The following is a 14441-nucleotide window of genomic DNA, read 5'->3' as shown; positions in this document are numbered from 1 at the left end:
AGGAAGAAATCCAAAGATGTATGTGGCACTGTAAGATAAGCACTGGAACACAAGATCAGTTTGAACCACAATGTCAGTGGTTCAAACTCACCAGCTACTCCTTGGAAACACCCTATATAGAGTCGCTATGAGTCAGAACTATATGATGGCACTTAACAAAAACAACAATTGTATTAAGCAGTTCTACTGCAAAAGATCTCTTCAAAGTATTAAAGAGCAAAGATGTTACTTTGAGGACCAGGTTGTACCTGACTTAAGCCATGGTATTTTCAGTCACCTCATATGCATGTGAAAGTTGGACACTGAATAAGTAAGACATAACAGTCAATGTGTTTAAATTGTGGTGTTGGTGAACAATATTGAAAGTAACATGGACTGCCCGAAGAACAAATACATCTGTTTTGGAAGGAATACAACCAGAATGCTCCTAAGAAGCAAGTATGGTGAAAATTTGTCTCTTGCATTTTGGACACGTGGGCAAGAGGGATGAGTCCCTGGAGAAGGAGATCAGTAAGAAAGGGGAGGACCCTCAACAAGATGGATTGACACAGTGGCAGCAACAATGGGCTCAAACATAGCAACTATCAATCATGGGAATGGTGCAGGATCGAACAGTGCTTTGTTCTATTGTACATAGGATCATTATGATTCAGACCCAATTTGAAAACATGTAACAACAATAACATAACAGTTACTATGCTGCTGAAGAGATCTAGATGTTGTTATTTTTAAATGAAGAAGTACATCTATTTTTAAATCTGAAATATCAAATTTTGTTAAAAACATGTTTTCAATGTTTGACATGTATGGTAGAAGCATTTAATTTAACTATTTGCCTGTTACAGTTCAAAGATATATGGAGATGGGAATGCTGTTCCCAGGATTTTGAAATTTCTCAAATCTATTGATCTTCAAGAGCCACTACAAAAGAAATTCTGCTTTCCTCCTGTGAAGGAGAATATATCTCAAGATATAGACCATATTCTTGAAACTCTAAGTGCATTGGCTGTTGATCTGGGTGGGACAAACCTCCGAGTTGCAATAGTCAGCATGAAGGTAAAATAACTCCTAAACGGTTTGTTTTATATACCATGTAAGTAGTTAATTTTAAAATGTATAATTGGAAAGTAGAACTAGGAACATGTACAAGTGCTTCAAATCATTTGTTCATAGAATTGAATTTTGGATCCATTATGTTTGTCTCATCATTTTACTAAGCATTAAAATTTCAAAGAAGGAAATTGTTAGGTAGTTGACCTGAGTTAACTATGGGAACGACCCCTTAGGCACCAGAGAGCTTCCACCAGGAGACCTACAATTCTATACTTGGCAACATGAAGCATACTGATGATTGTAAATGCCCAGGCATTGGTGTCTACCTCTCCTCTAGAATAAAAGATCAGTTGTATCGGCTCTCCATTTTACTTTTTTTTTGCAATTCTGCTCTTTATTAAGTACAGCAAACCTTTAATGTATTTACCAAACCATCACCATAATTTTGACAGAAGTTGAGTCTTCAAAAAATACCAAATTCTCCACATTAAAAATGCTGTACTGACTTAACAAGTAAGCCTAGAAGAAAAGTCTTTGTTTAAAAAATTGTTGATGTATAAAGTTTCAGGAATCTGTGAGGAATAATGAATATTTTAAACACAAAGTTAAAAGAAATCTGTTAATATAATATCATTAGGAAGAAGAAAGAAGAGGAGAAAAAAAAAGAGTAATCTGATACAGTTTGATGCACTTGACCTACACCTATGGATGCAATAGCTCAAAAGAGGGAATAAATCTTTACAGCAAGGATCATTCCCACCCCCTCCATACACAGAGTAGACAGGGATGGGCAGCTTGGAAATTGGCTACACAAAATGGGGTGGGGGCTACAAAGACAAGAAGTAACTGGCTTACAAGCTTTCAAGAGGGAACCTAGATCCAGAGGGCATGGAGGAAGGTAGAATCTCCACTGAGTAGTACCCAATCTGTCTGTGCGGGGCTGATGAAAAGGAGAGGCGGATAGGTCTCTTGCAATATAATAGTGAATAATTGTTATCAGGACTGATTGTGAGGGTTGTAACTATAAAGGTAGATGTTTTGTAGCAAAAGTAGGGGCGTGATTTAACTTTGTAGTCTAGGAGTGGAGGTCCCTGGGACCATCAAGGGAAAAGAGCGGAAAGCGGGACCCTACCCAAAGAAGCAGTGACGCCAGAGATGGAGGCAGGGACGATGATGTGGAGAGATGGAGCAGCCGGGGACTTTAGACCCAGAGAGGGAGAAGGGCTGTGTACTGACAACTGGGTGGAGGGGGGAGGCAGACTTGTAGGGTATTATACCCTTTGGTTAGTTGATGATGCATGGAGGGGATTATAACCATGGCAATGAAAGCATACGATAGGATGAATGTAAAACTAATGTTCTCTCATGTAAACTATCACATAATTCACAATAAAACATTTAAAATATATATGTAATATCATTAGGTCAAATAAGCAAAAATGAAACATGACTTTCTCAAGAGAAGTTAAAATGTCTCTCATCAATATACTTGGAAAAGTATTAATTGAAGAATATTTTCTTAGCATAAAGGTGATCTATTCTATATTAACAGCCAACATCCTTCGTAATAGTGAAATTCTAGAGGTGTTCTTATTAAAATCAAGAAGATGGGCACTTTTCTGCAACATTAACATAACCCTGGAAGTTCTGAAGGGAATAAATAAAGCCAGGAATAGAAAAAAGGGATATTAAGTGGAAAAGATGTCTGGTAGTTTAGTAGGTACGAATCGGGCTGCTAATCCTACGGTCAGCCATTCGAAACTACCAGCTGTTCTGTGGGAGAAAGATGAGGCTTTCTGTTCCTGTAAAGATTTACAGTTTTGGAAAACCATATGAGCTGGAACCGACTCCACAGCACATAACAACAACATGTGGAAAGGGTAAAACAAAATATTTATAGATAGACAATTGAATAAGCAAGCAAGCTTGTAAATTAATAAATGACTAGATACTATGATGTTGTGAAGTGCTCTCGAGTCGGTTCCGACCTATAGCGACCCTGTATAGGGTTTCCGAGGAGCATCTGGTGAGCTTGAAGCGCCAACCTTACAGTTCAAATGGCTTTGCAATCTGGCACATTAGCCCACAGCGCCACACTATGGGCTCCAGATACTATGATAAATATATAAATATCAGTAAATGTCTGCTTATATGAAATTGTAGGCAAAAGTTTGACCTTTTCCTTAAGTCAGCCTTTGCCAGCTTTGACTGCACTAATATTACCCAAAAGTTTAAAAAAGAAATGCAGAAGCAAAGATGCCCCATTCCTCCCATTTCCCCCACCCCACTAATCTGAAACGCTGGAGGTGGGAGCCAGGCATTTTGTTAAAGGCTGCCCAGGTGATTTTAATGCCCAGTAACAGTTAAACACTCCTGTAAATTTGTTTTTTTAACTTTCTATTGTGATTTGAGTGAACATTTACAGAGCACATGGGTTTGCCATTCAACAGTTCATATACATTTTGTTTTGTGACACTGACTGTAATCCCTACAGTGTAACAGCACTCTTCCTACTTTCTTCCTATGTTGACCTTTTCCATTTTCCCTTCTTCTGAGCTTTATCCCTGGGCCATTGCTGCCCTTTAACTCTCCTGTGGTTGAAGTCTATACCTCCTTGGTGATATTGTTCACCTTAGAGGCTGTCTGTTTGTGGCTGAAGGTTGATCAGAGGGGTTGTGGAGGTGATTGGAGGATGGGGGTGGGGAGGAGTGATTTCAGTTCCAGGTCTGAGTGTGTTTAAAGGCCATAGTCTCTGGGGTTATATATAAGGTTTATTTTTATTGACAGTCATTAGCGGTAACTTTAACCCTCATATTTGATAATGTAAAAACCATTAGTAACTAGAGACTATAATAGAAAGAGATCCTATTCAGAACAACAACAAAAAACTCCGCTAAGAGTAACCTAAACTAAAGTTATGTGATCTATATAGAAAATATCCTAGATGAGAATCCTATTTTTAAATGTCAACACTTCCCAAATTATCTTATAAATTTAAACAGTTTGGTGGGATTTTTAAAATTTTATAAAATTAATACTAAATCAGTGGGATTTCTTTAAAAGTTAAACAACATTATTCTGAAATTTACTTAAAATAAGACGAAAGTAAGAAGAGCAAAGAAAAAAAAATTTTTTTAAACAAGATTAGGATGGGCCATCCCTGTCTGATAAGGCCCTTGGTTGGTACAAACAGTTTATGCTTGACTACAAAAGGTTGGTCATTTATACCTACCCAGTGGCATGGAAGAAGTGCTTGGCAATCTCCTCCTATAAAGATTACAGCTACGAAAATCATATGGAGCAGTTCTCTGTAACACATCAGGTTGCCAAGAGTTAGAATCTACTCAATGGCAACTGGTAATGGGTATCTGTGTGATATTAAAGTATATCACAAAGCACAGTAATTGAAATAGGTGGCATTTGTGCCAGCCAACATAATAACTGAGTAAATAGGAAATCCAGAGTCCTGGTATAGTACTGTAAGATAAGCATTGGACTGCCAACTAGAAGGTCAGTGATCCAGATCCACCAGCTGCTCTTTGGAAACCCTATACAAAATCTCTATGACTCAGAACCAACTCAATGGCACTTAACAACAACAAATATGCTATCCATACTATGACTGGCTTCAGTTACTAGAGCTGATTACAGATAAAGTAATTAGGGCATCAACTTATTTACTTTGATATTTAAGCAAGAAAAAATTGTCAACCTGAAAGGACAGAGTACAATACAACCTTTGAAAAGACTAGATTCAGATTACTTTAAGACAGACCTATTTGATCGCCTGTGGCGTTTTCACTGTTTGAGCAGCGGTATGTCCAGATGACTTCCCAGGAAACTACTATCTGACAATATTTGGAAACCAGCCCAATCCACTGGCTCTTTCCTGTGCAGTTATCTCTGTCAATAGCAGTGTCTGGCTTAGCATGAAAAAGGTCAAAAGATTTAAGGTATTATCCTTAACTAAGACCAGTGAGACACACCTTGTTTTTCCTCTTTTAGGGTGACATTGTTAAGAAGTATACTCAATTCAATCCTAAAACTTATGAAGAAAGAATTAGTTTAATCCTACAGATGTGCGTGGAAGCTGCAGCAGAAGCTGTAAAACTGAACTGCAGGATTTTGGGAGTAGGTGAGATTGTGAATTAGCTCTGTGGCCCTTTGTAAAGATGACTCCAGGTCCTGTTTGTGAGACCCATCAGGGGAACTGCCTGAAATACCCACAGGCATTATGGTAGAAGCATTGGTGGTAGCAATCTGTGGGGAACTATAGCCTGTGATCAGAACTGCCTTGTATTTTCTTGCCATCCCTGGGTAGTGTTTGCCTTAGATTTTGAGTGAATTGATTTGTATTCTGAGCCAAGAACATTGGCACACTCTCCTACAGTTACTAATCAGAATTCTCTTCCTTGGGTTTGTGGCGGACCTTAGGTATTTCCACAGGTGGTCGTGTAAATCCTCGAGAAGGAATTGTGCTGCATTCAACAAAACTGATCCAAGAATGGAACTCTGTGGACCTCAGGACGCCCTTGTCTGACACGTTGCATCTCCCTGTATGGGTAGACAATGATGGCAACTGTGCTGCCCTAGCAGAAAGGAAGTTTGGTCAGGGAAAAGGACTGGAAAACTTTGTGACACTTATCACAGGCACGGGTAAGAGAAGTAAGCAAAGGTTGCTTTAGGACTTAGACTGGTATGTTTGGGGCAAATTGGACTGACCTTTTATGCCTTATGATTTCTTGCTGAAAAAATACTGGTATTTACTCATCCTTTTAAGGAGCTCTGGTAGTGGTTACGAATTGGGCTGCTAACCTCAGGGTCAGCAAAACTACCAGCTGTTCCGCAGGAGAAAGAGGAGGCTTTCTACTCCCATAAAGATTTACAGCCTTGGAAACACTGTACAGGGTCACTATGAGTCAGAGCCGACTCCAGGGCACATAACAACAACAGTAGCATAGTGGTTATGAGTCGAGCTACTAACCTCACAGTCAGCAGTTCAAAACTACCAGCGGTTCTGTGGGAGAAAGATGAGGCTTTCTGCTCCCGTAAAGATTTATAGCCTCGGAAACTGTACAGGGTCAGTATAAGTCAGAACCAACTCCACCACCAACACCATCATCCTTTTAAGGGAAATGTACATCGTGGTTAGGGGTCCAGGCTTTCAAGAAAGTTCAACATGAGTGTGAATCCAAGCTCTACCTCTTAGGGAACAGTACATAACCTCTTGTTCTTTGTTCATCTGTCAAATAGGGATTGTAATGACACTTCTTAATATTATGGGAAAACCAATGTTCACTGTCATAATACAGGTACCATCCATTAGCCTGGAGTCCTGGCATGGCGTTTGTAGTCCTGGTATGGTGCTATAGGATAAGAACTGGATTGAAAGTTCAGTTTGAACTGCAAGGTTTAGTGGTTCAAACTCAACAGTTGCTCCTTGGAAACCCTGTACAGGGGTCACTATGAGTCTGAACCAACTCCAAGGCACTTAACAACAACATCTATTAACCACTCATGAAGTAGATTACTTCATTTGTTTCTTATTTATTGAAAGAAAAACCACGAAACATAAAATTTACTATTTTGAAATGTACAATTTGGTGGTTTTTAATATCTTCACAATGTTGTACAACTATCACTGTCATTCCAGAACATTTTTATCACCCAGAAGAAACCCAGTATCCATCAGGCAGTTCATCACAATCCCGTCACTCCCTCACAGGAGTAATGTTGGTGCACTTGGTGCTGTCCCACAAGTCTCTCAGGCTCTGTTCAGATTATTTTTTCTTTGTGTTCCTCACACTGGATAGTCTCAATTGACCTATTTTGGAAACTGATTCTTTTTTCTGCCTGCTCAAATCTGCTGTGGAGCCTTCTAGTGAAAAGTTACATTTTAGTTAATGGTAAATTTCAACCCCAGAATTTCTCTTTGGTTCATTTTTATAATCTCTCTCAATTTGAGTGTGAAGTAGAGACATGGTTCTTATCTCCTTGTTCTCATGGCTTCCTCTAGTCCTTGTGTCCTTTAGTCATTAGTCCTCATTTCCTCCGGCTGGTTGAGTATATTTAAAATACAGGATTTAAAGTCTTGTTTAGTAAGTCCCATGTCTCAGAGTTTCTTTTCTCTTGTGACTATTTCATTATTGTCTATACCACAATTTAGTTCTGTTTCTCTGTTGGTGACTGTTTGGATTGTTTCCACCTTTTAGTTATTGTGAAGAGTACTACAGGAAACATGGGTGTCTTGTGACCCCTGTTCTCGCTTCAGCACTGAGCAGTCTGCAGTAGGTGAGGTGAAAGCAAGCCCTCCAGGGAGCCACCAGACAGGTCAAAGCAAACAAACACAGTTCTTTTGAGAATAAAGTCTAGTCTTCTCCCAGGTACTGGTACCTGTGCTGGAATGTGGGTTGTTATCCCACTAAACTGGGAGCCACAAAGCTCTTAATTGAAATTGAGTTGTTTTTCTTGTAAGGCTAGTTTTTGGAGTTCTGAAAAAGTGTACTCTGACAAATTTTGCCAGTCTATTTGTTCCTTTCATGAGGGATGAAATGCCCCACTCTGCCATCTTCTCTGACCTCCCATGTCATTTTGAACTAGGAAATAAGAGTCCTGGTGGCACAATGGTTAAGCACTTGGCTGCTAATCAGAAAGTTTATGGTTCGAACTCACCAGCTGCTGCACCACTCCGAGGGACAAAAAAACCTGGTGATCTGTTGCTGTGAGGACTGCGGCCTAGTAAAGCCTGTGGGGCAGGTCTGCTGTCCTAGAGGGTCCATAGGAGTCAGAATCAACTGGATGGCACATAGCAACACTTTGTCACTCATTGTCTCTTCTAAAAAATGTCATTCATATCCCATTTCCTAAATGAGGCACCAAATAGAGTTAGAAAATGATTGAACCAGTATTTGATCCAGACATGTTTAACTTCTAAACTTGTGTACTCTTCAGTTCTACTTCACAGTACTTCCCTTTTAAACTCATGCATCCCCTTTCTGTCTTGGCTAGTTTGACCAAATTTGAATAACATTTCCTAGCTTAGTGCAATTGTTGTTGTTGTTAAGTGCTGTTGGTTCCAACCCACAGCGACCCAGTATAGGGTTTCCATGAAGCTGCTGGTGGGCTTGAACTGCTGGCCTTGCTGTTAGCAGTCTAGTGCTTATCCCACCATGCCACAGTAGGACTCCATTTAGTAAGCTTTAAATTAGAGGGGTGGAAGCTAAAGAACGGGCACAAGAAGTTAACAGAACAATGCTAAAAAGCAGAATCCTCTAGCAGCAAAACAAAAACACCAGAATGCTGTTTAGTCCTTAGTTAACTCCTAAGGTCCATTATAACAAGACAGTCATTTCTCCAAAAACAGAGCCTGAGACAGGGAATTAGGCATTTTACATTGGAGGCAATCCTGAGAAGCAGGAGTAAAAGAGAGGGAAGACTGAAACAGAGTAGGAAGAAACCCATAAATGGATGTATTATAGAAATTGCCTCAGGCTAATGGGGATTGAAATCCACAGATTCCCATCCAGAACTGTCTATTTGAGTCCACTAGCCCCTGTTCCTCTTGAGGGTTGCAGCTGGCCTCTACAGAAAGTCTTTGCACAGAAAGTAGAGTGGTTGGGTTGTACTTGAGGTGGTGTGTGATCAATGCAGGGCAAGTCTCAGTTCGCGCTGAATTGTCTGTTAGAGCTGTGGTTGAACTCAGAATGCATTTAGCAGTTGTAACATGGCACCAAAGGAGCTACTCAAAAGGTTTTTATCCAAAATTCAAGAAAGTTACTCTTCGTACGTAGTAAGCTTAAGCTGTCTATAAATGTGGGCATTTTAGAGAACATCACATTCCAGAGCCATGCTGAGCAGATGAAGAGCTACCTCAAAATGCTTTTGTCTCTCACTGTAGGCATTGGTGGTGGCATCATCCATCAGCATGAATTGATCCATGGAAGCTCCTTCTGTGCTGCAGAACTTGGCCACCTGGTTGTGTCTTTGGATGGGCCTGACTGTTCGTGTGGGAGCCATGGCTGTATTGAAGCCTATGCTTCTGGGATGGCCTTGCAGAGGGAAGCAAAAAAGCTACATGATGGTTGGTTTCTTTTTCCTAATGAATGAAATAGTCAAATAGTAAACAGGTACTTCAAAGTAGAAATCCCATAAAGAGCTGAAAAGCTTGCCCTTTCACTTCCTAAAAGAAAAGATGGCTTCCCTCCTCCTGAAGCTGAGTGTCCTTCATCTTGACCCGTATAATACTCCTTCTTAGGGGTAGAGGTGGACAGGGGTCTTAACCTGTAACAAAGCAGGTTAGGTTTCTTTCATCTTTTCTCAGCTTCTTGCACAAGGTGGATAGTTTACACACATTTTAATGAAGAGATAAATGCATGGGCATATTAAAATTTCTCAATCCTGAGAGAGCTATTTGAATTAAAGCTGTGGTGGATGTGTTCTGAAAAGTCAGCATGGCTTATAGTCTAATGCAAGAGAAACTCCTGGAAGATCATTATGGTGTACCAGTGAAATAACAAAAATGGCCAAGGAATGTAGTGCAGACAAGAAGGGTATCAAAGTTCCCTCCTGCCCTCTCCATACAAGGGTAGGAGTACCATGCACTGTCTTGGGGCTGAGAGTCAGAGGGGAAATAGAATCAGCCAGGCAAGTCTGGATGGCTAAGAGAGCTCTCGGAGTACTAGGGATTAAGGATTAGGCAGGGTCAGCGGTTCAAACCCACCATCTGCTCCCATAAAGGTTTACAGTCTCGTAACTTCTATATAGAGTTGCTATGAGTTGAAACCAATTGGATGGCAGTGCATTTGGTTTTTTAGTTTTCTTGTATTAGAAGTGAAAAGTGAGGGAGCTAGAGGGTTAGGAGGCTATGGTCAGAGTGAAGGACTTTTGAGTTAGGGGGGATTCTGGATTATATATAACCAGTAACAGCGCAGTAAAAACCTTGAAGGCAATGTGTATGGATGTTTGTGGATGATAAAATTTTTTGCAAATATGAAGAATCTTTCCACTTGGGGACCTGCTGCCCACAAGCACAGTTGTACAGTAGGAGTCCCTACAACTCATTAACTTCTCCTTGCCCTTCTCACCTCTGCTCAAACAGAAGACCTGCTCTTGGTGGAAGGGATGTCAGTGCCAAAAGATGAAGCTGTGGGTGCACTCCATCTCATCCAAGCTGCAAAACTTGGCAATGTAAAGGCACAGAGCATCTTAAAAACAGGTGAGTGTAGGGCTCTGAGCAGCTTGGCTGCAGGGGGAGTCCTCAAACATGGTAGGGCCCCCCACTCACTGACAGATGGGGACCAGTACTCTGGAGTGTCTCATCAGAGGAATTTATCCTACTTACTGAGGCAGAAAAGGGAATTCCAATCATGGTACTGGCAGCACTGCCTTTCTAAACAGGTGTTTTACAACTGTGAAGATATCATTTGTTCATTTTATAGGAATTTTAGAGAAATATAGGAGAGTAGTAAGAAAGTCTTAGTTTGCCATTCAGCTTGATACCCACTATTGAAATGATAAAATCTTTGCATATTTTATCATGTGGTATGAAAGTATAATTTTATACTCACCTTTCGCTTCAGAGTATATAACATGATAGTTTTTTCCTATTAATTTTTATTGCTTCCCATTACTTACTCTGGCTGCTGGCTCTTTTCCACCCTCCTCTTTGGTGGTTTTGACTTGGCCTCCTCCTTCAGCTGACTCTCTTGTTTTCCTGCAGCTGGAACAGCTCTGGGTCTGGGAGTTGTGAACATCCTGCACACTATGAATCCTTCCCTTGTGATCCTCTCTGGAGTCCTAGCCCATCACTACATCCACTCTATCAAGGATGTCATCCGCCAGCAAGCGCTGCCCTCAGTTCAAGATGTGGACGTGGTGGTTTCAGATCTGGCGGATCCTGCCTTGCTTGGTGCTGCCAGCATGGTCCTGGACTATACAACCCGCAGGATCTACTAGATGCCCCAGGGTAGACAGGTCACACCACCTGAACTAGGTAGTGAGATCAAGTTCTTGTCTTTTTGATGAGCATTTTTATCTATGAAAGTAGGTGACTCTGGAAGAGGAATAAGCATTTTTATACTCTGTCTCGTCTTCCAAAGTCATCTTTCTCACCCCCCATTTGTAGATGCTATTTTTCCTACTAGAGATAATTTCTAGTTCAAACCCTGTATGTACCAGTCACAATTCTCTGTCAAAGAGCTACTACATAGATGCTTTCTCAATGTACCACTTAGATTCACAGGTCTTGCTTTTGTGTGGGAGTGTGGTACTGGATTTGGATTAATAATTCTTCCCCTTTTAACTCCAAATCCAGTTCACAGATAATGAGAGCTAGTCAGAGAACAGAAGGAAATCTCACCATGAAAGGCTTGAGTTGTTTTTAAAATATCGCTTTATTGAGATTTTTTTCAAGTGTATAGGATTGTTAAGCTTTGATATAAGTGTAGGCCTGTGAAACCACCACCACAGTGAATACATTGGGTGTATCTGTCACCCCAGATGTTATTTATTAAAAGAAGGTATTTTGTTATTCCAGGAGAACCTAGACTTTAGTCCAGGGATCTGAATTATGATGCCCTTGGTAACTTTGTCCTTATCTTCTTAGGGACAGTTGGAAAGCTGTTGGGGCTTATAGCCTCTAAAAGGAGATTAACTGTCCCAAAGGTCAGACCCCTCTGCCTCCAAAAGCTTTTCATGTTATGTTGAAAGTGATGCTAGACTGTCAGTGTGTTATGATAGCATCCAGATTTATGAACCTGAAGTCTGACTATATATAGTTCTGTGCTTTCATTAGTGTCAAAACACAAAGGCAAGATGGTTTTTGTTATCAATTGTGACCTGGAAGAAAGAGTTATCATTTATTAAGTGCCTACTGTGCTACAGGCTCTGAACTAGGTGTTTCAGACATTATCGTTAATTTTTAGAACTTGTGAGGTTGATCTAATTCTGAGTTTAGAGGCAAAATGAAGGCTCACTGTAAGTGGTCTTCCTAAAGCTATGTGGTTAGTGAGTGTTAGAAACAAAATTTGACCACAGGTCCACCTCTGCTTTTTCTGCTAAATTACCCAAGCTTTCATTTTCAAAAACACATTTACAATGCAAATAAACGCTGATTTACTCCAGGCTAGGAACCAACTCAATGGCACTTCACCACCACCACCACCAAAAGCTTTAAGCGTCTGACTTGAAATAATTTGACATATTCTTGACCCTGTCTGTGACAGGTTCTTATGGGTACTTTCAGATGATCTAAAAAACGTATGTATAGGTTTTTCAGATCTTTTCTTTCCCTCTTAGGAAAACCTTAGGGTTTCTATAACATACTGCTTCAGTGCTGACATACAAAATATACTGAAGGACTCAAGATCACATTTGAACTGCCTTCCTTCCTGGTAGGTCACTGTGAACCCTAGCTAGATAAGATTAGTTGATTCCTAGAACTGTACCAGCTGTTCAGTCATCTCCAGGTCTGATTGTTGTGAAACATTCCATGGTGACTCCTGTGAAGGAACCTCGGCTACTTAGCCATCAGTGTTTGGGAAGACATGGTGTACTATGAGGAGCCATCAGTCATCCCAACAATTGTATTGCTACCAAGTTTCATACCAAGTAGTGGAAGGATCATGCTGAATCAAAAACCAAATCTTAAGTTTTTATTAAATCCATGGAGAGACTAATATATTCCGACATAAATTATTACATACAGTTAAGTAATCACATTAAACTTAAATCTTAATTTATTTTAATGTAAATATGTCAGTGTTCTGAGCCAAATTCTGAAGAAAAAATATATTTCTTTGTGGAAATTCTTACACCGTTGTATATATTTTGTTCTTAAAATAACTCACTAACTAAAACCATTTCCCTACCCAGAAAAGATTTATACTGTTTACACGTTGCTTACCTTTTAAAGGTTACATAATTCAAGGCATCTAATAGCATTGATTTCTTACCCCAAAAATTCTTTGACCCAACCAAGCAGTACCTGGACCAATTAACTTTTTTCAAAGCCTCATGGATAAGCACTCAACCTCAAGGTTGGTTTGAAGTGCAGTGTCGGTCCAAACCAGCCGCTCCTTGGAAATCTTATACAGGGTCACTATGAGTCAGAACAACTGGACATCACTTAACATTTGAATACAGGTGTGAAAGGTAATATGAAGTGACAATTGCTATGTAAAAAATTATCTCCAAACTTAAGAGACTTCAACAACAATTCTCTGGGCCAGGAATTTGGGGAAAGTGTGGTGGCAGTTCCAGGTCAGTGGTGGAAGTGCACAGCAGATGGTTAGGATAACTCGGGTCTGGCTAGGCCTCTCTCTGCGTGGCTTTCAAGATTTCTCCATTTGGTCTCCATGTGGGCCAGTCTGGGCTTACCTCATAGCAATGGTGACTTGAGGATGCTAGAACTTATTACACTGTGGCTTTAGTGCTCCAGCAAACCAGAGGTGAGCTGCAGTGCCCTTTACAATAGCCTTCACAGAGTCATAGAACATCACTTTTCTCATATTCGCCTGTCATCTCTTGGTTTGGGGAATGTCAGTGACTTCATTGACTTTTTAAAACCCACACCTACCCTCAAAAAGCCCATATAGTATGGGAAGTTAAGATAGACCCAGATGCCACCACAAAATACCACCAAGATAGAGATGGTCATGGGAGTTCAGGGGGCTGAGGGGAGCAAGGCAAGGTATTGTAGAGTGGCCTTTTTTTTAACTTGTGAATTGAGTTAAAGTTTGCAGTGCAGATCATCAGTTTTACATTCAACAAATCATACACTTTGTTTTATCTCAATTATAATCCCCTCCATATAACATCACTTATCCTACTTGTTCTTTTGTTTTCCATTCCTCCTTCCTTCCCAACCCTTCTGTAGTTTAACCCTGGGTAACTGCTGCCCTTGAACTTAAACAGTTGACCATTCTATGGTGTGTATACCTCATTAGTGTTGTGCCCGTGCCTCCCCCCCCAATGTATCAATTGCTTGGCTGAAAATTGAGTCACAGGAATGAGTTCTGTACCAGATTGAAGGTGACCAAGGGTCAGTCTTGGGGTTCCACTAGGCTCTTACCTGACCAGTATATCTGGTCTTTATGATTTTGAATTTTGTTCCACATTTTCTCCCATTCTATCAAGATCTTCTAATGTGATTCCTTTCAGAGCAGCTGGTAGTGGTAGCAGGGCACCATCTAGTTCTGGTCTCAGTGTCATGGAGACTGATGTTCACATGATCTATTGTTCAAGTGTCTTCAGTTGTCATCACTCTTTTCTCCAGAGAGACCTCAGATGGCCACTCATGAGTTTTTAAGATCCCAGTCACTACTCACCAAAGCAGGATGTAGAACACCAATTGACCATGGTGTTCCTGAGATTGTCTTTGTGGACTGTGG

At 40.5% G+C, this 14441-nt stretch overlaps 1 protein-coding gene across 4 annotated transcripts in view; it reads left to right on the top strand.

The window, feature by feature from the left end:
• Positions 1–11163, top strand: part of GNE (glucosamine (UDP-N-acetyl)-2-epimerase/N-acetylmannosamine kinase) — an 82329-nt gene extending 71166 nt beyond the window's left edge. For 2 of the 4 annotated variants that reach the window (XM_006863104.1, XM_006863103.1), the window contains 6 exons: positions 846–1056; positions 5059–5188; positions 5488–5709; positions 8951–9133; positions 10151–10267; positions 10772–11007. In XM_006863104.1, coding sequence (XP_006863166.1) covers positions 846–1056; positions 5059–5188; positions 5488–5709; positions 8951–9133; positions 10151–10267; positions 10772–11007 — 1099 coding nt within the window. Of the gene's footprint in view, positions 1–845; positions 1057–5058; positions 5189–5487; positions 5710–8950; positions 9134–10150; positions 10268–10771 lie in introns of all 4 variants that reach the window. The other 2 variants (XM_006863101.1, XM_006863102.1) reach the window with 2 other exon arrangements.
• Positions 11164–14441: the final 3278 nt, after the last annotated feature.

This window comes from Chrysochloris asiatica, unplaced genomic scaffold (assembly GCF_000296735.1).
Source record: "Chrysochloris asiatica unplaced genomic scaffold, ChrAsi1.0 scaffold00053, whole genome shotgun sequence".
In the NCBI taxonomy this organism is placed as follows: domain Eukaryota; kingdom Metazoa; phylum Chordata; class Mammalia; order Afrosoricida; family Chrysochloridae; genus Chrysochloris; species Chrysochloris asiatica.
The sequence above is the reverse complement of the archived record's forward strand: the minus strand, read 5'-3'. Positions and strand labels throughout refer to the sequence as shown.